The sequence below is a fragment of the Dendrobates tinctorius genome, unplaced genomic scaffold (assembly GCF_039654945.1).
Source record: "Dendrobates tinctorius isolate UK_male_01 unplaced genomic scaffold, ASM3965494v1 ptg000086l, whole genome shotgun sequence".
Lineage (NCBI taxonomy): Eukaryota > Metazoa > Chordata > Amphibia > Anura > Dendrobatidae > Dendrobates > Dendrobates tinctorius.
In genome coordinates this window covers 178,956-205,128 of record NW_027361754.1, presented here as the reverse complement: position 1 = coordinate 205,128, position 26,173 = coordinate 178,956, and the positions used below count along the sequence as shown (strand labels likewise).

Below are 26,173 nucleotides of genomic sequence, written 5' to 3'. Positions count from 1 at the left end.
TCACTGTCTCAAAAGGTAGAGTACCGTAGCCGCTTCCAAAGGCTCTAATACACCCACTACCTTCTGGTGGAATGAACTTAATGTCGGGGATGCTAACACTCCCATCGAACACATCCAGGGTGTCACCAAAGTTGCTAAATGACACAGCCAAGCTTTCAGCAAGCACCCACTTGACTTTGGCAGAACATCCCTGATACAACACAGAATCCAAACAGGTGATCATCATCCTATCAAGGAAAGACACCGTCCAGTACCTCCTGCTAACTATTAGCAAGTAAAGATGCTGTTAAAGGAGATGAAAGATTCTAAAGTCATTCGAGAAAGTCAAAGCCCATGGGCTGCACCAATCGTCCTGGTGAAAAGAAGGATGGTAACATCAGGTTTTGTGTCGACTACAGAAAGCTGAACAAGGTTACGCACAAAGACGCCTATCCTCTTTCACGGATTGAAGAATCCATCGTGGCTCTTGGCTCAGCTGCATATTTCTCCACTGTTGACTTGATTAGTGGCTATTGGCAGGTACTCATGGCTCCTGAAGATAGAGAAAAGACAGCCTTCACCACCCGGATGGGACTCTTAGGCTATGTTCACACTTTGCATATTCTGCTGCGTTTCCGCAGCAGTTTTGGCCCTGCGGAAATGCAGCAGTTCCGCAGACATGGTACAGTACCATGTTACCCTATGGCATTTCAAATCTGCTGTGCTCACGCTGCAGTTTTTTCCGCGGTTTACGAACCGCAGCATGTCAATTGTTTGTGCGGATTCCGCAGCGGTTTCACACCTTTAACATAGTAGAGGTGTGAAACCGCAGGCTAATCCACAGGAAAACCGCAGGTCACTTTACCTGCAGTTTTACCTGCGGATCCACATGGAAAAACCCGCAGGTGAATCCACAGCGCGTGCACATAGCCTAAGAGTTTGACGGTATGCCATTTGGGTTATGCATTGCCCCTGCTACATTTCAGCGACTCATGGAGAGATGTCTTGGACACCTCAACTTCCAAAGTGTTCTGTCATATCTCGATGATGTGATCGTGTATTCCCGTACTTATGAAGAACACTTACGCCATCTTGAAGAAGTATACCAGGTACTCATTGAACATGGCCTGAAACTAAAACCATCAAAGTGCAATCTGCTCAAGCCAAAAGTCAAATACCTGGGTCATGTTGTAAGTGCCGAAGGCATCCAGCCTGATCCTGACAAAATATCAGCTGTGAATGACTGGGATACTCCAAGTACTGTGAAGAAGTCAAGAGTTTCCTAGGGTTTGCAGGCTACTACCGCCGCTTCATCTCTCATTTTGCGCAAATAGCAGAACCCCTTACAGAACTGCTACGAGGTTGCCCTAGAGAACACTATGACAGAAGACTTCCAATTGATTGGTCTGAATGACAAGAAACTGCCATTCAGATGCTGAAAAGCTTACTAACTTCCCCTACAATTTTGGCGTATCCTGACTACTGCCACCCTTTCCACACGGATGCCAGCTATCAAGGCCTTGGGGCGGTACTATCACAAGTCCAGAATGGCAAAGAGAGAGTCATTGCCTATGCCAGCCAAATCTTGTCCGTTGTTCTACCGGCTACTCGCCATATTACTTGATGTTTGGAAGACAAGGTCAACTCCCAAAAGATCGTGCTTTGGGAATCCAGGTTCCCGATGTGATCAATCCCCTGCCAAAAACTGATTGGGTCTCAGAGCAGCAGCGAAGAATACATGAAGCCCAGCAGATCGTTGATCACCGCATGGGCGAAGCTCACCGTCAACAGGACGAGAGCTACAATCAAAGAGCTAATGCTTCCCCACTTCACCTTGGAGACAAAGTGTGGCTAAAGAAATGCCACCGTACAGGGAAACAGAGCCCTACACAATTACAGCTATCATGTATCTGGAGTCCGATGTAAATGAAGTGAAGAAACCCGGAATGCCCCCTCAGACAGTGCACAGAAACCGCATGAAGATATGTACCAAAGAGGATCCACTGGTGTTGTCCTCACCTCCTCCACAAGTCATGCCTGTCTACACACCAATTCCTACCTTGGAGCCACCACCCAGACAACCCGCGGAGGAAGAGTCTCCTTTCATTTATCAATTTATCCTTGTGACGGACTCAGCTCCTGCTGAGCCCATTTTTTGAGTGGACCCTCTGGGTCGTGGCACCCACCCACCGAGGGCGAGCTGACCTTGTGAGAATCCACCCCCTATACAGGGAGTGTCAGGGGCAAGACCAAGGGGGTGAGCCACCACGACTGCTGGGACCAGACGGCCGGCTCAGGGGGACACTATGGGAGTGTCTGACGACCAAGAACAAGCAGGAAGCAAGACAAGACAAAACGTAAGTGCAAGGTATCTTCATTAAGATCTTCAGGATTACATTCAGTGCAAATGTGAAAACAAGCAAAACGTGCAAGGTGCGCGCGTGGGCACGCCAAGGTCCATAGCATAGTAAGTGCCAGGTGGCACGCCTAGGTACAGGTAAAGGCACAATGGCATCGGACTCCGGACAGCTGGCGACGATCGACATGATTAAGGCATCAGGCCGCAGTCATCCAGCTTACGATCTCTGGCAGCGATCAGCAGGTTCCGGGCATCCGGCAGGCAAACCAGGGTTCAGGCAAGGAGGCACGACAGATATCCAGGCATGGTGCGTGTTAGGGAACACGCCAAGGTCCAAGGCTAGGTGCGTGTGTAGGGGACACGCCAGGGTTCAAGGCTAGGTGCAAAGCAAGGTGCGTGTGTAGGGGACACGCCAGGGTTCACAAAACGAGACAGGGTGCGTGTGTAGAGACACGCCAAAGCACAAGGTACAAGACAGAGTGCGTGTGAGACACGCCAAAGCACAAGGTACAAGACAGAGTGCGTGTGTAGAGACATGCCAAGGCACAAGGTACAAGACAGAGTGCGTGTGTAGAGACACGCCAGGGTTCAAGGCAGGGTGCGTGCTAAGAGCCATGCCAGGGTTCAGGGCAGGACACGTGCTAGGAGCCACGCGGGTTCAAGACAGAGTGCATGCTAGGAGCCACGCCAGGGTTCAAGGCAGGGCTGCGTGCTAGGAGCCACGCAGGGACGCACACCTCACTGGCCAATGCACACGGCTGTAACGCCAGCACGAGGCACGACTAAGGCACAGGAGGAGGCAAAGGAACCTTCGTGCTAGGAGCCACGCCAGGTTCAGGGCAGGGTGCGTGCTAGGAGCCACGCCAGGGTTCAAGGCAGGGTGCGTGCTAGGAGCCACGCCAGGGTTCAAGGCAGGGTGCGTGCTAGGAGCCACGCCAGGGTTCAAGGAAGGGCTGCGTGCTAGGAGGCACGCCACTCTGGCCAGTGCACACGGCTGTACACAAACACGAGGCACTTACCACGGCATAGGAGACGGCCAAGGGGAACCCACGCTGGTGTTCAAGGACAAGGAACAAGGCAAGAAACAAGGTACGGAACACGGTGCGGAACATAGGCAGAAACAGAGCCAGATCAGGCGAGGACAGAGTCTAGCAGCGGAGCGTAGGCCGAAACCCAGAGCCGGGCCAAGGGAGAACCATGGGACTAGACTTGGAAATGTGCAAGAGAGCACCAGAGGACAGAGTGTGGAAAACCAGGCAGAGACAAGAACATGAGAAGTACTACAAGGCTCAGAATAGCAAAGACCGGACATGGCGAAACAGGCAAGGCAGAGAACAGAGGAAGGACTACAAGTCAAAGAATAGCTAAGGCGAGACATAGCAAAACAGACTAAAGCAGAGAACAGCGGAAGGACTACAAGGCAAAGCAAGGCAAAGACAAACATGGCACAAGACAAGAGACGGAATACGAGCACGGAGCGTGTGCAGAGAAGCACTACAGAGCAGAGTGCAAGGGCACAGAATAGAGGGAGCAACCCCACAGACCAAGAGCCATGCAGGGAAGCAACACAATAATCAGGCCCCAAGCATAGGAAGGGGCGGTCTAATATAGGGCATAGTACCTCCTCTTCCGGGTCAGGACCAGGGGAGAACTTCCAGTTCAGATGCTCCAGGATCACAAAGTGCAGTCACATGATCAGGGTTACAGACATGACGAGATGATTGCAGAACCAGACAGTGCAGGATCCTAGGAAAGGTCACATGATCAGGGTTACAGACATGACGAGATGATTGCAGAACCAGACAGTGCAGGATCCTAGGAAAGGTCACATGATCAGAGTTTCAGACATGACGAGATGATTGCAGAGCCAGACAGTGCAGGATCTTAGGAAATGTCACATGATCAAGGTTTCAGACATGACGAGATGATTGCAGAACCAGACAGTGCAGGATCCCAGGAAACGTCATATGATCAGGGATTCTAGACATGACGAAAAGATCACAGAAGGCAAAGCAGAAACGCAGGCATCTTGCAGCTCAGCAGACATGAGGCGAGTGTGCACACTGCTCTAGGGAACAAGCAGGATAGCAGACACAAGGTGCGCGTGGGGTTCATGAGGCAAAACAGACATGGCGTACATGGCGGACGTGACACTCCTCCCGTGCTATCAATATGTCCCCGTCTCGATTCCTGCTCCAGTTGTTGCTCCTTTGCCAATCCCACCTGAACCAGCAGACTGTTTCATTCCTGCTCAAGAGGAAGATGAAAGGTTGAGGTGTTCAGAGCGAAGCACAAAGGGAACACTTCCAGCCTGCTACAGAGACTAAAAAAATAATATCCTGTTTCATATGTATATTTAGTTAGCTAGTCAGTTTAATAACGTTTACGCCTCTGCACCTAGATAATACCATGCACTTTGCTTATTGTTTGCATTAATTTCCTATGCAGCCGTGGACTGGTGGTTGCCACTAAATTGCCTTTCCAGAGCCTTTCATATGGACGATAGTATGTTGCGGAAAGAGACTCTATTTCACACTGGCACTCCCACTTTCATGTTTTGCAGATGTTTATTGCATATTGTTCTCCCCATATATCTGAGCATGCTTGCTTTGGTGTTGCTTTACATTACCTGTATATTTCCTTCTTTAGTAGTCCACCACTCGTGCAGTCGCCGAGGATGGCTTATCTACAGAGGGGAAGTATGTAGTGACCCAGTCCAGAGTGTGTCTGTCCCTTTAAGTAATACTGAATTGTGAGTAGCTTCTGTATACTAATGCTTAGTCTCTAACTGGTTCTCTACATTATTTGTGAGCTGTAATTCTCCATTTCTAGTCACCTTCATTTTAGATGTAATGCATTTCTCATTTGCTGTGTTCTGTCGCCCTCTAATGGTGAAAGTGTACAATGACTGAATTTTTGTTTTGTAAGGATCTGAGATGTGAATTCGGTCTCCTATTGGCCAGCTCCTAGTCACATGGTCAATAGGAGGAACTGTTTTCCAGGCAAGTCTAGAATGTTCTTTAGTCTGAGGGATGCCTTCAGGGGGAGCAGAACACATGTGGAGGAGGTTTTTACCTCAAGATCTCCTGCAGGCGTAAAAGCCTAAGTTCCCTCTAACCTGTACAGACATCTAAAGTATTGCTGACAGGATTCACCACATGTAAAGTATTGCTGACAGGATTCACCACATGTAAAGTATTTCTGACTGGATTCACCACAGTTTCTACATTCACCTATAAGTACTTGTGCACGTGCCATGACACACTGTGGAGATAACCCCAAGTACAGGTCTGTAACCTCTAATTGCTGCATCTACCTCCCTCTGTAAAATACCAAAAGACACTGTCCAGTGCTCTTAAAGCTCCAGACCCCAATCACATCTCAGCATCTAAGTGTGAATTGCCGTGGACTACCCATGAGAGACAGTTCCTTATTTGTTCCAAGTTATAATTCCCATTCCTGCTGAAGTAAAAGCAACTGTTATCCCCGAGACCGGTGTGTGTCATAATTCCTTTGGCTGTGGACACTGTGTGGGGTTGGATAGCAGGGAACGTTTGGCCTGGCCATTATAAGTGCACATAGGAAAGAGAACACACGGGGGGAGACAGCTCAAACAAGAGAACACATGAGGGAAGAAGACAGCACAGTGGTGGAGAGAGCAGACAAGGGGGAGAACACATGGGGTACACAGGTCAAAGAAAAGATGACATGAGATAAGACAGCATATGAGGGAGAGAGACAGAGCACAGGGGGAGACAGCTCAAACGGGACAGCACAGCACAGGAAGGAGACAGCAGACAAGGGGAATAGCACATGGGGTAGACAGGTCAAAGAACAGAGCACAGAAGGGAGAAGTCAGCACATGTGGAAAGAGTGGATAGGTGGGTGAGCACATGGGGGGGGAATTCTCAACGCTGCAAAGCCTGCCCCCATTGTGACACTACTGCCCTCCATCGGGCCTCTATCTAGTAATAGTATAATAGTGAGTGAAAACACAGACGGGCTTCAATAGGGGCAAAATGACTGTTTACTTGCCGCAATAAATGTCCCTCTCTTGTTTTCAAATGTTGGGATCTATGAACCTGTGTGGGGAGAGAGGGGCCCAATTAGAACTTTTGCTATGGGGCCCCATGATTTCTACGTATGCTCCTGGTCTTCTGTAATGGCGTTATAAAGGGTGCTCCCTTTCCTTCACAGGGTTTCCTTTATTATTATCCACATTGGGCACATTGAGAATATTTTTGAAATAATAAAAATCCTTTTATTTAAACTATAGTGAAAAATTCTGAATTTTTCTAGAATAATTTGTGCCAATTCATTAAGACTGTATTTTGTGCTCCAGCCCTTATGAAGGCACCGCTGTAGAACGTTGCACACAACTCCTATCATATAAGACGCAACTTACTGCTAACACGCGCCTCCGCCAGAGCCGTACGCAAGTCATGAACTGCAGCACATATCTGGAGTGATTTCTGCCACTAAAATGATGTCAATTTTGCTGAATGTACTGGGGTGCCTAGCCATGGCCTGCCCAAGCCCCATCTGCTATGGACAAGCCATTCGGGACTGGCATACAAACAACAAAAGTCGCAAAATTGTCGTGCAACTTGAAGTTGCAAAAAAAAAAAAAATTGTGATATTTCAATGTGTTTTCCATCAGAAAACTGACAAAAACATCTTGATTAGTGTTGAGCATTCCGATACTGCAAATATCGGGTATCGGCCGATATTCGCTGTATCGGAATTCCGATACCGAGTACCGATATTTTTTAATATCGGAATCGGAAGTTCCCATAATGCAAAGAGCCACTGCTGTGGCTCTGATTGGCTGCCGAAATGACGTCATCATGATGCGCGGTCTGTGCGCATCATGATGCGCCGTCAGTTCGGGCCTTCCGGGGGGGTCTATGCCGACTGCCCGGGGTTCTGTACCAGCCTGCCGGGGGTCTGTGCCGACTGCCCGGGGGTCTGTGCGGACTGCTGGTGGTCCGTACCGGCCTCCCGGTGGTCTGTGCCGACTGCCCGGGGGTCTGTACCGGCCTGCCGGGGGCTGTGCCGGCCTGCCGGTGGTCCGTGCCGACTGCCCGGGGGTCTGTGCGGACTGCCGTGGGCCTGTACCGGCCTGCCGGTGGTCTGTACCGACTGTCCGTGGGTCCGAGCGGACTTCCGGGGGTCTGTACCGGCCTGCCGGTGGTCTGTACCGACTGTCCGGGGGGCTGAGCGGCCTGCCGGGGGTCTGTACCGGCCTGCCGGGGGGCTGTGCTGGCCTGCCGGGGGGCTGTGCCGACTGTCCGGGGGTCTGTGCAGGTTGCGGGGGTCTGTGCAGGTATCGTCCGATGGGACTACAAGTCCCATCGGGCGATGCCTGCTACCATGACGGTGATTGACACATTAGCCAATGATGGGACAGTAGTAGTCCCATCATCCGGCCTATGTGTTGAATGTAAAAAAAAAATAAAAAAAAAAAATACATACTACATGCTACATACATACTACATGCTACATACATACTACATACATGCAACATACATACATACTGCATATATACCACATGCATGCAACATGGATACTACATATATACCACATATATACTACATGCATGCAACATGCATACTACATATATACCACATATACCGGCCTGCCGGGGGGCTATGCCGGCCTGCCGGTGGTCTGTACCGACTGTCCGGGGATCTGAGTGGACTGCCGGGGGTCTGTACCGACTGTCCGGGGGTCTGTGCAGGCTGCGGGGGTCTGTACCGGCCTGCCGGGGGGCTGTACCGGCCTGCCGGTGGTCTGTACCAACTGTCCGGGGGTCTGAGCGGACTGCCGGGGGTCTGTACCGGCCTGCCGGGGGGCTGTGCCGGCCTGCCAGGGGGCTGTGCCGACTGTCCGGGGGTCGGTGCGGACTGCCAGGGGTCTGTACCGGCATGCCGGGGGGGCTGTGCTGGCCTGCCGGGGGGCTGTGCCGACTGTCCGGGGGTCTGTGCCGACTGCCCGGGGGTCGGTGCGGACTGCCGGGGGTCTGTGCCGGCCTGCCGGGGGAGCTGTGCTGGCCTGCCGGGGGGGCTGTGCTGGCCTGCCGGGGGGCTGTGCCGACTACAAGTCCTATCGGGCGATGCCTGCTACCATGATGGTGATTGACACATTAGCCAATGATGGGACAGTAGTAGTCCCATCATCCGGCCTATGTGTTGAATGTAAGAAAAAAAAAAATACATACTACATACATACTACATGCTACATACATGCAACATATATACTACATGCATGCAACATATACATACATACTGCATATATACCACATGCATGCAACATGCATACTACATATATACCACATATATACTACATGCATGCAACATGCATACTACATATATACCACATATACCGGGGGGTCTGTGCCGACTGCCCGGGGGTCTGTACCGGCCTGCCGGGGGGCTGTGCCGGCCTGCCGGTGGTCTGTACCGACTGTCCGGGGGACTGTGCAGGCTGCGGGGGTCTGTACCGGCCTGCCGGGGGGCTGTGCCGGCCTGCCGGTGGTCTGTACCGACTGTCCGGGGGACTGTGCAGGCTGCGGGGGTCTGTACCGGCCTGCCGGGGGGCTGTGCCGGCCTGCCGGTGGTCTGTACCGACTGTCCGGGGGTCTGAGCGGACTGCCGGGGGTCTGTACCGGCCTGCCAGGGGTCTGTATCGGCCTGCCGGGGGGCTGTGCCGACTGTCCGGGGGTCTGTGCAGGCTGCGGGGGTCTGTACCGGCCTGCCGGGGGGCTGTGCCGACTACAAGTCCCATCGGGCGATGCCTGCTACCATGATGGTGATTGACACATTAGCCAATGATGGGACAGTAGTAGTCCCATCATCCGGCCTATGTGTTGAATGTAAGAAAAAAAAAATACATACTACATACATACTACATGCTACATACATGCAACATATATACTACATGCATGCAACATACATACTGCATATATACCACATGCATGCAACATGCATGCTACATATATACCACATATATACTACATGCATGCAACATGCATACTACATATATACCACATATACCGGGGGTCTGTGCCGACTTCCCGGGGGTCTGTACCGGCCTGCCGGGGGCCTGTGCCGGCCTGCCGGTGGTCTGTACCGACTGTCCGGGGGACTGTGCAGGCTGCGGGGGTCTGTACCGGCCTGCCGGTGGTCTGTACCGACTGTCCGGGGGTCTGAGCGGACTGCCGGGGGTCTGTACCGGCCTGCCAGGGGTCTGTATCGGCCTGCCGGGGGGCTGTGCCGACTGACCGGGGGTCTGTGCAGGCTGCGGGGGTCTGTACCGGCCTGCCGGGGGGCTGTGCCGGCTTGCCGGTGGTCTGTACCGACTGTCCGGGGGTCTGAGCGGACTGCCGGGGGTCTGTACCGGCCTCCCGGGGGGCTGTGTCGGCCTGCCGGTGGTCTGTACCGACTGTCCGGGGGTCTGTGCAGGCTGCGGGGGTCTGTACCGGCCTGACGGGGGGCTGTGCCGGCCTGCCGGTGGTCTGTACCGACTTTCCGGGGGTCTGAGCGGACTGCCGGGAGTCTGTACCGGCCTGCGGGGGTCTGTGCCGGCCTGCCGGGGGTCTATGCCGACTGTCCGGGGGTCTGTGCGGACTGCCGGGGGTCTGTACCGGCCTGCCGGGGGGCTGTGCTGGCCTGCCGGGGGGCTGTGCCGACTGTCCGGGGGTCTGTGCAGGCTGCGGGGGTCTGTGCAGGCATCGTCCGATGGGACTACAAATCCCATCGGGCGATGCCTGCTACCATGACGGTGATTGACACATTAGCCAATGATGGGACAGTAATAGTCCCATCATCCGGCCTATGTGTTGAATGCAAGAAAAAAAAACAAAACATACTACATACATACTACATGCTACATACATACTACATACATGCTACATACATGCAACATATATACTACATGCATGCAACATACATACATACTGCATATATACCACATGCATGCAACATGCATACTACATATATACCACATATATACTACATGCATGCAACATGCATACTACATATACCGGGGGGCTGTGCCGACTGTCCGGGGGCCTGTCCCGACTGCCTGGGGGTCTGTACCGGCCTGCCGGTGGTCTGTACCGACTGTCCCGGGGTCTGTGCAGGCTGCGGGGGTCTGTACCGGCCTGCCGGGGGGCTGTGCCGGCCTGCCGATGGTCTATACCGACTGTCCAGGGGTCTGAGCAGACTGCCGGGGGGCTGTGCCGGCCTGCCGGTGGTCTGTACCGACTGTCCGGGGGTCTGAGCGGACTGCCGGGGGTCTGTACCGGCCTGCCGGGGGGCTGTGCCGGCCTGCCGGGGGGCTGTGCTGGCCTGCCGGTGGGCTGTGCCGACTGTCCGGGGCTCTGTGCAGGCTGCGGGGGTCTGTGCAGGCATCGTCCAATAGGACTACAAGTCCCATCGGGCGATGCCTGCTACCATGACGGTGATTGACACATTAGCCAATGATGGGACAGTAATAGTCCCATCATCCGGCCTATGTGTTGAATATAAGAAAAAAAAAAATACATAATACATACATACTACATGCTACATACATGCAACATATACACTCACTGGCCACTTTATTAGGTACACCATGCTAGTAAGGGGTTGGACCCCCTTTTGCCTTCAGAACTGCCTCAATTCTTCGTGGCAGAGATTCAACAAGGTGCTGGAAGCATTCCTCAGAGATTTTGGACCATATTGACATGATGGCATCACACAGTTGGCGCAGATTTGTCGGCTGCACATCCCTGATGCGAATCTCCCGTTCCACCACATCCCAAAGATGCTCTATTGGATTGAGATCTGGTGACTGAGGAGGCCATTTGAGTACAGTAAACTCATTGTCATGTTCAAGAAACCAATCTGAGATGATTCGAGCTTTATGACATGGCGCATTATCCTGCTGAAAGTAGCCATCAGATGTTGGGTACATTGTGGTCATAAAGGGATGGACATGGTCAGCAACAATACTCAGGTAGGCTGTGGCGTTGCAACGATGCTCAATTGGTACCAAGGGGCCCAAAGAGTGCCCAGAAAAAATTCCCCACACCATGACACCACCACCACCAGCCTGAACCGTTGATACAAGGCAGGATGGATCCATGCTTTCATGTTGTTTACGCCAAATTCTGACCCTACCATCCGAATGTCGCAGCAGAAATCGAGACTCATCAGACCAGGCAACGTTTTTCCAATCTTCTACTGTCCAATTTCGATGAGCTTGTGCAAATTGTAGCCTCAGTTTCCTGTTCTTAGCTGAGAGGAGTGGTACCCAGTGTGGTCTTCTGCTGCTGTAGCCCATCTGCCTCAAAGTTCGACGCACTGTGCGTTCAGAGATGCTCTTCTGCCTACCTTGGTTGTAACGGGTGGCAATTTGAGTCACTGTTGCCTTTCTATCAGCTCGAACCAGTCTGCCCATTCTCCTCTGACCTCTGGCATCAACATGGCATTTCCGGCCACAGAACTGCCGCTCACTGGATTTTTTTTCTTTTTCGGACCATTCTCTGTAAACCCTAGAGATGGTTGTGCGTGAAAATCCCAGTAGATCAGCAGTTTCTGAAATTCTCAGACCAGCCCTTCTGGCACCAACAATCATGCCACGTTCAAAGGCACTCAAATCACCTTTCTTCCCCATACTGATGCTCGGTTTGAACTGCAGGAGATTGTCTTGACCATGTCTACATGCCTAAATGCACTGAGTTGCCGCCATGTGATTGGCTGATTAGAAATTAAGTCTTAACACACAGTTGGACAGGTGTACCTAATAAAGTGGCCAGTGAGTGTATACTACATGCATGCAACATACATACATACTGCATATATACCACATGCATGCAACATGCGTACTACATATATACCACATATATACTATATGCATGCAACATGCATACTACATATATACCACATATACCGGGGGTCTGTGCCGACTGTCCGGGGGTCTGTGCCGACTGCCTGGGGGTCTTTACGGGCCTGCCGGGGGGGCTGTGCCGGCCTGCCGGTGATCTGTACCGACTGTCCGGGGGTCTGAGCGGACTGCCTGGGGGTCTGTACCGGCCTGCCGGGGGGCTGTGCCGGCCTGCCGGTGGTCTATACCGACTGTCCGGGGGTCTGAGCAGGCTGCGGAGGTCTGTGCAGGATCGTCCGATGGGACTACAAGTCCCATCGGGCGATGCCTGCTACCATGACGGTGATTGACACATTAGCCAATGATGGGACAGTAGTAGTCCCATCATCCGACCTATGTGTTGAATGTAAAAAAATAAATAAATACATACTACATACATGCTACATACATGCAACATACATACATACTACATATATACCACATGCATGCAACATGCATACTACATATATACCACATATATACTACATGCATGCAACATACATATATACTACATATATACTACATGCAACATACATACTACATATATACTACATGCATGCAACATATATACTACATGCAACATGCATACTACATGCATGCAACATACATACTACATATATACCACATGCATGCAACATGCAAACTACATATATACTACATGCATGCAACATACATATATACTACATGCAACATGCATACTACATATATACCACATATATACTACATGCATGCAACATACATATATACTACATGCAACATGCATACTACATATATACTACATGCATGCAACATACATATAACATATATACTACATGCATGCAACATACATATATACTACATGCAACATGCATACTACATATATACCACATATATACTACATGCATGCAACATACATATATACTACATGCAACATGCATACTACATATATACTACATGCATGCAACATACATATATACTACATGCATGCAACATACATATATACTACATGCAACATGCATACTACATATATACTACATGCATGCAACATACATATATACTACATGCAACATGCATACTATATACAGTGGGGCAAAAAAGTATTTAGTCAGTCAGCAATAGTGCAAGTTCCACCACTTAAAAAGATGAGAGGCGTCTGTAATTTACATCATAGGTAGACCTCAACTATGGGAGACAAACTGAGAAAAAAAAATCCAGAAAATCACATTGTCTGTTTTTTTTTCATTTTATTTGCATATTATGGTGGAAAATAAGTATTTGGTCAGAAACAAAATTTCATCTCAATACTTTGTGATATATCCTTTGTTGGCAATGACAGAGGTCAAACGTTTTCTGTAAGTCTTCACAAGGTTGCCACACACTGTTGTTGGTATGTTGGCCCATTCCTCCATGCAGATCTCCTCTAGAGCAGTGATGTTTTTGGCTTTTCGCTTGGCAACACGGACTTTCAACTCCCTCCAAAGGTTTTCTATTGGGTTGAGATCTGGAGACTGGCTAGGCCACTCCAGGACCTTGAAATGCTTCTTACGAAGCCACTCCTTCGTTGCCCTGGCGGTGTGCTTTGGATCATTGTCATGTTGAAAGACCCAGCCACGTTTCATATTCAATGCCCTTGCTGATGGAAGGAGGTTTGCACTCAAAATCTCACGATACATGGCCCCATTCATTCTTTCATGTACCCGGATCAGTCGTCCTGGCCCCTTTGCAGAGAAACAGCCCCAAAGCATGATGTTTCCACCACCATGCTTTACAGTAGGTATGGTGTTTGATGCATGCAACTCAGTATTCTTTTTCCTCCAAACACGACAAGTTGTGTTTCTACCAAACAGTTCCAGTTTGGTTTCATCAGACCATAGGACATTCTCCCAAAACTCCTCTGGATCATCCAAATGCTCTCTAGCAAACTTCAGACGGGCCCGGACATGTACAGGCTTAAGCAGTGGGACACGTCTGGCACTGCAGGATCTGAGTCCATGGTGGTGTAGTGTGTTACTTATGGTAGGCCTTGTTACATTAGTCCCAGCTCTCTGCAGTTCATTCACTAGGTCCCCCCGCATGGTTCTGGGACTTTTGCTCACCGTTCTTGTGATCATTCTGACCCCACGGGGTGGGATTTTGCGTGGAGCACCAGATCGAGGGAGATTATCAGTGGTCTTGTATGTCTTCCATTTTCTAATTATTGCTCCCACAGTTGATTTCTTCACTCCAAGCTGGTTGGCTATTGCAGATTCAGTCTTCCCAGCCTGGTGCAGGGCTACAATTTTGTTTCTGGTGACCTTTGACAGCTCTTTGGTCTTCACCATAGTGGAGTTTGGAGTCAGACTGTTTGAGGGTGTGCACAGGTGTCTTTTTATACTGATAACAAGTTTAAACAGGTGCCATTACTACAGGTAATGAGTGGAGGAAAGAGGAGACTCTTAAAGAAGAAGTTACAGGTCTGTGAGAGCCAGAAATCTTGATTGCTTGTTTCTGACCAAATACTTATTTTCCACCATAATATGCAAATAAAATGAAAAAAAAACAGACAATGTGATTTTCTGGATTTTTTTCCTCAGTTTGTCTCCCATAGTTGAGGCCTACCTATGATGTAAATTACAGACGCCTCTCATCTTTTTAAGTGGTGGAACTTGCACTATTGCTGACTGACTAAATACTTTTTTGCCCCACTGTATATACCACATATATACTACATGCATGTAACATACATATATACTACATGCAACATGCATACTACATATATACTACATGCATGCAACATACATATATACTACATGCATGCAACATGCATACTACATATATACCACATATACTACATGCATGCAACATGCATACTACAGATATACTACATGCATGCAACATACATACTACATATATACCACATGCATGCAACATGCATACTATATATATACCACATATATACTACATGCATGCAACATACATATACTACATATATACTACATGCATGCAACATATATATAATACATATATACTACATGCAACATACATACTACATACATACTACATATATACCACATGCATGCAACATGCATACTACATATATACTACATGCATGCAACATACATATATACTACATACAATGCATTCATACAATACATACATATAGACATACAGTACATATAACATAGAGTACATACTCACCATCACTTGTCACTTTGATCCCCGAAGCCATTGTCATCTATGGAATAAATATTAAAATAACAATGCACCAATATACTCACCGCTGATCCGCAGAAGTCCACGGGTGTCCCACGACGATCTTGCGTGGAGAACAGCAGCATCAGCTGATGCTACCGTTCTCTACGGGCTCCAGGAAACCAGTGTTGGGAGGTAGGTATCCTTCCGCCCTGTATTCCTCCGCCACTGTAAAAAAAAAAAAAAAAAGTCCCTAGTCTCACTTTATGGCAAAAGCTGCGTGGGAAATTTCTCACACAGCAATGCCATAAAATGAGACTAGGGACTTTTTTTTGGTATTTACAGTGGCGGAGGAATACAGGGCGGAAGGATACCAACCTCCCGACACTGGTTTCCTGGAACCCGTAGAGAACGGTAGCATCAGCTGATGCTGCTGTTCTCCACGCAAGATCGTTGTGGGACACCCGTGGACTTCTGCGGATCAGGGGTGAGTATATTGGTGCTTTGTTATTTTAATATTTATTCCATTTTACATTCAACACATAGGCCGGATGATGGGACTACTACTGTCCCATCATTGGCTAATGTGTCAATCACCGTCATGGTAGCAGGCATCGCCCGATGGGACTTGTAGTCCCATCGGACGATCCTGCACAGACCCCCGCAGCCTGCTCAGACCCCCGGACAGTCGGTATAGACCACCGGCAGGCCGGCACAGCCCCCCGGCAGGCCGGTACAGACCCCCCGGCAGTCCGCTCAGACCCCCGGACTGTCGGTACAGACCACCGGCAGGCCGGCACAGCCCCCCGGCAGGCCGGTACAGACCCCCAGCAATCCGCTCAGACCCCCGGACAGTCGGTACAGACCACCGGCAGGCCGGCACAGCCCCCTGGCAGGCCGGTACAGACCCCCGCAGCCTGCACAGTCCCCCGGACAGTCGGTACAGACCACCGTCAGGCCGGTACAGACCCCCGGGCAGTCGGCACAGACCCCCGGACAGTCGGCACAGCCCCCCGGTATATGTGGTATATATGTAGTATGCATGTTGCATGCATGTAGTATATATGTGGTATATATGTAGTATGCATGTTGCATGCATGTAGTATATATGTGGTATATATGTAGTATGCATGTTGCATGCATGTGGTATATATGCAGCATGTATGTATGCTGCATGTATGTAGTATGTATGTAGCATGTAGTATGTATTTTATTTTTTTTCTTACATTCAACACATAGGCCGGATGATGGGACTACTACTGTCCCATCATTGGCTAATGTGTCAATCACCGTCATGGTAGCAGGCATCGCCTGATGGGACTTGTAGTCCCATCGGACGATGCCTGCACAGACCCCCGCAGCCTGCACAGCCCCCCGGCAGGCCAGCACAGCCCCCCGGCAGGCCGGTACAGACCCCCGGCAGTCCGCTCAGGCCCCCAGACAGTCGGTACAGACCACCGGCAGGCCGACACAGCCCCCCGGCAGGCCGGTACAGACCTCAGCAGCCTGCACAGACCCCCGGACAGTCGGTACAGACCACCAGCAGGCCGGCAAAGCCCCCCGGCAGGCCGGTACAGACCCCCGGCAGTCCGCTCAGACCCCCGGACAGTCGGTATAGACCACCGGCAGGCCGGCACAGCCCCCCGGCAGGCCGGTACAGACCCCCGCAGCCTGCACAGACCCCCGCACAGTCGGTACAGATGACCGGCAGGCCAGCACAGCCCCCCGGCAGGCCGGTACAGACCCCCGGCAGTCCGCTCAGACCCCCGGACAGTCGGTACAGACCACCGGCAGGCCGGCACAGCCCCCCAGCAGACCGGAACAGACCCCCGGCAGTCCGCTCAGACCCCCGGACAGTTGGTACAGACCACCGGCAGGCCGGCACAGCCCCCCGGCAGGCCGGTACAGACCCCCACAGCCTGCACAGACCCCCGGACAGTCAGTACAGACCACCGGCAGGCCGGCACAGCCCTCCGGCAGGCCGGTACAGACCCCCAGGCAGTCGGCACAGCCCCCCGGTATATGTGGTATATATGTAGTATGCATGTTGCATGAATGTAGTATATATGTGGTATATATGTAGTATGCATGTTGCATGCATGTAGTATATATGTGGTATATATGTAGTATGCATGTTGCATGCATGTGGTATATATGTTGCATGTATGTAGCATGTATGTAGTATGTATGTAGCATGTAGTATGTATGTAGTATGTATTTTTTTTTTTCTTACATTCAACACATAGGCCCGGATGATGGGACTACTACTGTCCCATCATTGGCTAATGTGTCAATCACCGTCATGGTAGCAGGCATCGCCCGATGGGACTTGTAGTCCCATCGGACGATGCCTGCACAGACCCCCCGCAGCCTGCACAGACCCCCGTACAGTCGGCACAGCCCCCCGACAGGCCAGCACAGCCCCCCGGCAGGCCGGTACAGACCCCCGGCAGTCCGCATAGACCCCCGGGCAGTCGGCACAGACCCCCGGACAGTCGGCACAGACCCCCGGACAGTCGGCACAGCCCCCCGGCAGGCCGGCACAGCCCCCCGGCAGGCCGGTACAGACCCCCGGCAGTCCGCTCAGACCCCCGGACAGTCGGTAAAGACCACCGGCAGGCCGGCACAGCCCCCCGGCAGGTCGGTACAGACCCCCGGCAGTCCGCTCAGATCCCCGGACAGTCGGTACAGATGACCGGCAGGCCAGCACAGCCCCCCGGCAGGCCGGTACAGACCCCCGGGCAGTCGGCACAGACCCCCGGACAGTCGGCACAGCCCCCTGGTATATGTGGTATATATGTAGTATGCATGTTGCATGCATGTAGTATATATGTGGTATATATGTAGTATGCATGTTGCATGCATGTGGTATATATGCAGTATGTATGTATGTTGCATGCATGTAGTATATATGTTGCATGTATGTAGTATGTATGTAGCATGTAGTATGTATGTATTTTTTTTTTTCTTACATTCAACACTGTTTGGGCACATCAGGGGCTCTCCAAACACGACATAGCGTCCGATTTCAATTCCAGCCAATTTTGCGCTGAAAAAGTCAAATGGCGCTCCTTCCCTTCCGAGCTCTGCCATGCGCCCAAACAATGGTTTACCCCCACATATGGGGTTACTCACGACAAATTGCACAATAACATTTGGGGTCCTGTTTCCCTTGGGAAAATAAAAATTGGGGGTGAAAAGATCATTTTTGTGGTAAAAATATGATTTTTTAATTTTACGGCTGTACATTATAAACTTCTGTGAAGCCCTTGGGGGTTCAAAGTTCTTACCACACATATAGATAAGTTCATTGGGGGGTCTAGTTTCCAAAATGGTGTCACTTGTGGGGGGTTTCCACTGTTTGGGCACATCAGGGGCTCTCCAAACACGACATGGCGTCCGATTTCAATTCCAGCCAATTTTGCGCTGAAAAAGTCAAACGGCGCTCCTTCCCTTCCGAGCTCTGCCATGCGCCCAAACAATGGTTTACCCCCACAAATGGGGTTACTCACGACAAATTGCACAATAACATTTGGGGTCCTGTTTCCCTTGGGAAAATAAAAATTGGGGGTGAAAAGATCATTTTTTTGGTAAAAATATGATTTTTTAATTTTACGGCTGTACATTATAAACTTCTGTGAAGCCCTTGGGGGTTCAAAGTTCTTACCACACATATAGATAAGTTCATTGGGGGGTCTAGTTTCCAAAATAATGTCATTTGTGGGGGGTTTCCACTGTTTAGGCACATCAGGGGCTCTCCAAACGCGACACGGCGTCAAGCCAATTCTGCGTTGAAAAAGTCAAACGGCGTTCATTCCCTTCCGAGCTCTGCCATGCGCCCAAACAGTGGTTTACCCCCACATATGGAGTATCAGCGTACTCAGAACTAATTGCACAATAACTTTTGGGGTCCTCTTTCCCTTGGGAAAATAAAAATTGGGGTTGAAAAGATCATTTTTGTGTAAAATATGATTTTTTTAATTTTACGGCTGTATGTTATAAACTTCTGTGAAGCCCTTGGGGGTTCAAAGTTCTCACCACACGTCTAGATAAGTTCCTTGGGAGGTATAGTTTCCAAAATGGGATCACTTGTTGGGGATTTCCACTGTTTAGGCACATCAGGGGCTCTCCAAGCATGACATGGTGTCCGATCTCAATTACAGCCAATTTTCCATTGAAAAAGTCAAACGGTGCTCCTTCCCTTCTGAGCTCTGTCATGCGCCGAAACAGTGGTTCCTCCACATATCAGGTATCAGCGTACTCAGGACAAATTGCACAATAATTTTTGCGGTCCAATTTCTCCTGTTACCCTTAGTAAAATAAAAAAATTGGACCTGAAGTAATTTTTTGGGGAAAAAAATTTAAATGTTAAATTTTTTAAACATTCAAAAAATTCTTGTGAAGACCCGAAGGGTTAATAAACTTCTTGAATGTGGTTTTGAGAACCTTGAGGGGTGCAGTTTTTAGAATGATGTCACTTTTTGGTATTTTCCAACATATAGACCCCTCAAAGTGACTTCAAATGTGATGTGGTCCCTAAAAAAAATGGTGTTGCAAAAATGAGAAATCGCTGGTCAACTTTTAACCCTTATAACTTCCTAACAAAAAAAAATTTTGGTTCCAAAATTGTGCTGATGTAAAGTAAACATGTGGGAAATGTTACTTATTAAGTATTTTGTGTGCCATATCTCTGTGATTTAAGGGCATGAAAATTCAAATTTGGAAAATTGCAAAATTTACAAAATTTTCGCCAAATTTTCATTTTTTTCACAAATAAACGCAAATTATATCAATGAAATTTTACCAGTAACATGAAGTACAATATGTCATGAGAAAAACAATGCCAGAATCACCGGGATCCATGAAAGCGTTCCAGAGTTATTACCTCATAAAGGGACAGTGGTCAGAATGGTAAAAATTGGCCTGGTCATTAACGTGCAAACCACCCTTGGGGGTAAAGGGGTTAACATTCTAGGATTTTATGAATACATGTGGAAGGGGCTGGAAATGTGAGAAGTCAGATGTGTCTTTGTTGTAATCTCTGCAGACAGAAGTCAACATTTTGGTCTGGGCCGGATGGAAAAGACGGGAAAAGTGAATGACTCCACCAGAAAGAACGTCAGCGGTAAGTCATGATCTGTAAGTGTACTGTAATCTCTATATGTTCTGCAGGACTGGTATCTACCACTATATGTCACCATATGGCGGTAATATCAGTGCTGGTCTTTGTATAGAGGTTTATTTTCAATAACAGTGTGGTCATCTCCTGAGGTTCCCCTATTCCACCATAGCTATAATCATGAATACCTGGTTAGGGGCCACAGGCGGACACAGACAGAAAAGGGCCCATGTGCAATAACAATACTATGAGCACTTAGCAGCACAAGAGCTCCTAAAAAATGCAAAATTGCACCATTTTTGGAGGAAGAAATGGGCCATTTACCTCTTGCGCCCATGTGTGGCCTCGCAGGTTGCAGCATTGATATGTCCAGATGTTAGGGGCCCACTCAGATATTCCGATGTTTACCCCCCCCCCCCCCCCGAGCAGATCCCTAGCTACGCCTCTGCTTTTGCTACAATAATATGGCATTAGGCAGATTATCGGGGGTTACATCATTTTATTTCTGACAGCTGTCGCTGCGGTACGATCAATGTGTCCGGAGTGAATCTTCTGCATTTATCTCGTCACCGCAGGATCTTGTGTTCTTCACTCATTGACACAGAAATAGCAGATTATACAACAGATATTGACGCGAGAGCTGGTAACCTGGAATCAATGTATCGATTCCTATGGTAACAAAATTATGGTTACTGTACCATCGGAATCGACAATGACAATTATTTTTTCTTGTAGAGCTACTTTCCGTTTCATCTTTACCTGGAAAAAGATAAAGCCTTTATGATAGCCTATGTGCCTGTAACAATATACCAGGATTGTCTTACTCCTGTGCACGTCACTTACCATTTTTGCCCAGTAGGTGGCGAGGTTGCCGCACATCAGGTTTATATTGAAGCCCAAATCCACAAGTTTCGCCTCTTCTCCTGAGATAAAGCTGAGGGCGATGGTGTCCCCGAGAGTGGAGTTCTGTGGGGTCAATGGAAAGAGATTGTGATAAAGAAGGATGCCTCTTCACACCATTATCTTTGGATTATAGAGAAGGAATTAGGCTATGCGCACACGTACCGGAACTCTCGCGGAAATTACCGCGAGAATTCCGGAATTCCATTCCGCGGGAAAATCGCATTTTAAATACCCGCGATTTTCCCGCGGAAAAAATAGCATTTTGCAAGCATATTTAGCTTGCAAAATGCTAGTGTTTTCCAAGCGATCTGTAGCATCGCTTGGAGAACTGATTGACAGGTTTGTCACACTCGTCAAACATAGTGTTTGACGAGTGTGACCAACTTTTTACTACTGAGGCCGCCTTTGCAGCATCAGTAGTAAAAGATAAAATGTAAAAAAAAATAAAAAATGGTGTTATTCTTACCTTCCGACGTCCCGTGCAGCCGTTCCCAGTAATCCTTTGCGAAAATGCCCGCGATGACGTCAGTTCTCGCGGGATCGCGATGTCTCGCGGTCATTCGCGATGACGTCGCGCGAATGACCGAGAGACTTCGCGATCCCGCGAGAACGGACGTCATCGCGGGCATTTTTGCAAAGGATTACTGGGAACGAGAGCGTGGAGAGAGGCGGGAAGGCTGCGTGGGACGTCGGAAGGTGAGAATAACAATATTTTTTATTTTAAATTCTATTTTTTACAGAGATATGGTACCCAAAGCCCGGAGGACAGTCTCCTCTCCTCCGGACCGTGGGTACCATCCGCAAATGTTCTGCTTACTTTTCGCATGGTGTGCACAGCCACATGCGGGAAGTAAGCGGAACAATGCATTCCTATGGGTGCGGGATCGCCGCGATTCCGCAAAATTAATGAGCACGAAGCGATTCCGCCGCGGTAAAAACCGCAGCATTAGCACAGCATTGCGGAATCCCATAGGAATGCATGGGATGCTTATTTTTCGTGGCAAAATCGCGCGGTTAAAACCGCCGCGGAGACGCGAAAAAAACGCCACGTGTGAACTCAGCCTTAGTCATTAGAAATGTATCAACCTGTGACTCAACATATACTAAACAGAAATAAATAAAGAGAAGTGAGTAATGTAATGTTGTATCACTGTGTATCACATGATCGGCTTCCTCATGTTCATTCGCATACATTCTAAAACTCAACATGGAAAAAACTGAACTCATCATCTGTCTATCATTCCGTGCAACCCCCCACAAGACCTATCATTCACAGTTAAAGGGGTTATCTGACGAAACAAGCTGTCACTTATCTGCAGGATATGTGATAACTTGCTGATTGATGGATGTCCGACCACTGGGACCTGAACTCATCAGCAGAATGGAGAATTTTTTATACCCTGAAGGGCCTATCACACTAAGCGATATCGCTAGCAATATCGCTATAATGTCACTGGTTTTTGAGACGCAGCAGCGATATTGCTAGCGATATCGCTATGTCTGATACTTACCTCCGACCGCTCCCCTGCTGGTTATCGCTGATCGCGCGAGAACGTCCTGGACCGTTTCTCGTTGTCAGCTTCCTGCTGGGCTTCCTGTGGCGCCGAAGAGCGACGCATGGACGCGGGCGGGAGGACGTCTTCATCGCCTCGTCTGACAGGTAAGTAACGACCCCCGACCCCTGCGATGTCGCTGGTGAGATCTGCCTGTGTGGCAGCTCAGTAGCGACCACTTAGCGATGCACCAGCGATCCTGACCGCGTCATATCGCTGCTCGGGATCGCTGGTGCATCGCTAAGTGTGACAGTACCTTAAGGCAAACTTTTAGCCCGTAGGGAATGAATGGAGCAGCGGTCTGGACTGTGCACTGCATTCTAACAGGGATATACGTGCCCCGTTCTAACAACCTGGGCAGGACCTGCAATGATCACGACAGACTATAGATAGGTGATCACTTGGTTTCACTGGATAACACCTTTAAGGGCTCCACATTTTCCCCACTCTCAGGAGTCCGATGCTTCTAGATAACCTTTGGTTTCATTCTGTCTCTCAGACCTCAAATCTAAGCCATTGCCACATCTTGCCTCTTCAAGAACATTTCCTAAATGTGACCCTTTTTTGACTTGGAATAGATGAAAAAGCTAGTGCCCTCCCTCATCATCTCCCACTTAGACTACTGCAACATCTCCATTCTCAAATATCCTTCTGACAGATAATCTCCAGTCTTGAACCTGTCCTCTTTATACAATCAGTCCTAATTTCCTGACACCTCTCTACATGTATGAGATCTCCTGACGCCTCCCTACATATATGAGACTGGAGCAGGAAGACGAGACACTGGAAGATATGCTCAGCATTCAGTCTGATCCGGACTTACACTGGCCTTGTAGTGCTCTATTGTCCTCTGCTGGTCCGGTTTGGACGGGGTTGTAGACTCATCCATTCTCAGAAGGTAGCAGCGGTTCTCAATCCGGATCCCAATGAGTTTCTATGCAGGAATAAAATATATAATGAAGCAGGGAGAAGACTTACTCTTCATCAGTGTGGGAAAGCTGGGTGATCGCCCCCTGATGATGGCAGCAGTATTTCCTATCAGATAGGTTTGGACTTTTGGAAGGTTTGGTAACCCCACTGGAGGACATCATGGCAGTCACGTTGGTTTTAATCTCTCACCAATCCCATAAACAGATCTTACCTGGTTGTAGTCCAGGAGCACTGAGGCAGAAAACTTATCGGATGTGAGGAATATGGCGAATACGTTCCCCCCATCGTGACTATAAAATGTCTGATGGATGTTCCCTCCAGCCCCCGAAGTGTAGGACATCTCCACCATCTGCAATAAGGATACAGATAAAGAAAAGGATTAAGTGAGCATTCGGCCTCTGATAAGACGGGATGTATAGGCGGCTGTGGGAATCTCAAGAGTCTGCGGGAATATCAGCTATGCTTTTTTGCAGTTTTCATGCTGTTATCTGGAAACCATCAACAAGTTGCTCTTCATAGAACCATCATTCTCATCACTTGTGTCTGATTAGTACATTCAGATGTGAATGAGGGTCTGATTGAGGTGGGGTCCCACTCAGTGGTCGGTGAGCGTCTGGTGTGTGGTTGAGGTGCGCGTCAGGTGTGGCAGCGACTTTCCACCAGATTATTAGAAATTCATTACAAATTGCTGGCTTCTTTTTAATGGCTGAATCGTTTATGGAAAACTCTGATTATTAGTAATAGGTAAGTAGTCAGACATTAATCTCTAACAATAAAGTGAAAATTTGCACAGAGTCCTGAGGAGACACAAATTTAATCCGTCAACAGCAACTTGATTGTTTTCAGGAGGAAACAAGAGAATTAGTGTTTATCTATTAAAACTATAAAATAAACTGAAATACATTGTATTCTAGGTGGAGCGTCACCTTCTCTGCCTCCTTCTGATTCATGTAAATGGTAAGTGTAACGATGATGGTGATTGTCACAGCGAGGATGAGTCCAGTTACAATGGCCACCAACCACTTCTTCCTGGGATCTAGTGGTTTGGAAATCAGGCTGCATGGCTAACGGGGGAGATACGTACATTATAGGATCACTATTCTTATATATACTATACATTGTATTATTACTAGCCCCCATATAAATTAAAAGATTTTACTAGCCTTCTATATATCATATATTTATACTAACCCCTATATGATGTGTTATATTATTAGCTCCTATATTCTGTACATTATTAGCCCTTATATAATGTCTTATTATTAGCCCCTCTATACTGTACATTATTAGCCCATATATGATATGTTATTTTAGCCCCTATATCATACTTCATTATTAGCCCCTATACAGTGTTATATTTTTAGCCCCTATATACTGTACTTTATTATTAGCAACTATGTGATGTTATATTATTATTGTTCCCTATATATTGCAAGTTATCACCCCTCACATAATGCATAATATAATTTACAATCCTTGATATGATTCTTACTTACTGGCAGATTCATGTTGAGCTGTTCTTGCATCTTTTGCTCCATTGCTTCTCTGGTTTGAAGCCACCAGTCCCACTGGGCGCTTTATAGGGAAGCTCTGGGCCTGGGGCTGTCCCTCAGAAGGAACTTGGAATGAGCACCGATTAATAAAAGCGTTATTGATGCAGCCCTGGTGTCACACACGTCACATACACTCAACTGTGCCCTCAAGGCGTTATCATATTCTCTAAAAAGTATTTTCTGCACCCTAATAATAATAAATCATTTTAGCGAACATTCCTCAGTGAAGGTCAGTGTTTATGACTGCACCATAAGAAAGAGACTGGGCAAACATGGCCTGCATGGCAGAGAACCAAGACAAAAAAAACACTGCTGGGCAATAAGAACATAAGGTTCGTCTCAGTTTTGCCTGAAAACATCTTGATGATCCCCAAGAATTTTGGGTGAATATTCTGTGGACTGACAAGACAAAAGTTGAACTTTTTGGAAGGTGTATATCCCATTACATCTGGTGTAGAAGTAAAAAGAGCAATTCAGAAAAGGATCATCATACCAAGAGTAGTGTGATAGTCTGGGGCTGCTTTGCTGCTTCAGGACCTGGAAGACTTGCTGTGTTATATGGAACCATGAATTCTGCTGTCTATCAAAAAGTTTTGCAGGAGAATGTCGGGCCATCTGTTCGTGACCTCAAACTGAAGCGCACTTGGGTTATACTGCAGGACAATAATCCAGAACACACCAGCAAGTCCACCTCTGAATGGCTTAAGAAAAACAAAAT

General features: G+C 48.6%; 1 protein-coding gene across 3 annotated transcripts; it reads right to left on the bottom strand.

Moving 5' to 3' along the window:
- Positions 1 to 2,337: 2,337 nt before the first annotated feature.
- Positions 2,338 to 25,521, bottom strand: LOC141097592 (uncharacterized). Of its 3 annotated transcripts, XR_012234006.1 has the most exons (7): positions 25,399 to 25,521; positions 24,805 to 24,966; positions 24,114 to 24,251; positions 23,796 to 23,906; positions 21,360 to 21,482; positions 4,477 to 4,585; positions 2,338 to 4,153 (listed from the first exon to the last, which is right to left on the bottom strand). XR_012234006.1 is itself a non-coding variant. In XM_073584847.1 (6 exons), the coding sequence occupies exons 1-6, from the start codon at positions 25,438 to 25,440 to the stop codon at positions 21,186 to 21,188; spliced, it is 666 nt and encodes a 221-aa protein (XP_073440948.1). In that variant the 5' UTR covers positions 25,441 to 25,521; the 3' UTR covers positions 20,996 to 21,185. The 3 variants fall into 3 exon arrangements, 2 of the variants coding, with proteins under 2 accessions (XP_073440948.1, XP_073440949.1); XM_073584847.1 differs by lacking the exons at positions 2,338 to 4,153; positions 4,477 to 4,585 and adding an exon at positions 20,996 to 21,275; XM_073584848.1 differs by lacking the exons at positions 2,338 to 4,153; positions 4,477 to 4,585 and adding an exon at positions 20,996 to 21,275 and having other exon boundaries at positions 24,829 to 24,966.
- Positions 25,522 to 26,173: the final 652 nt, after the last annotated feature.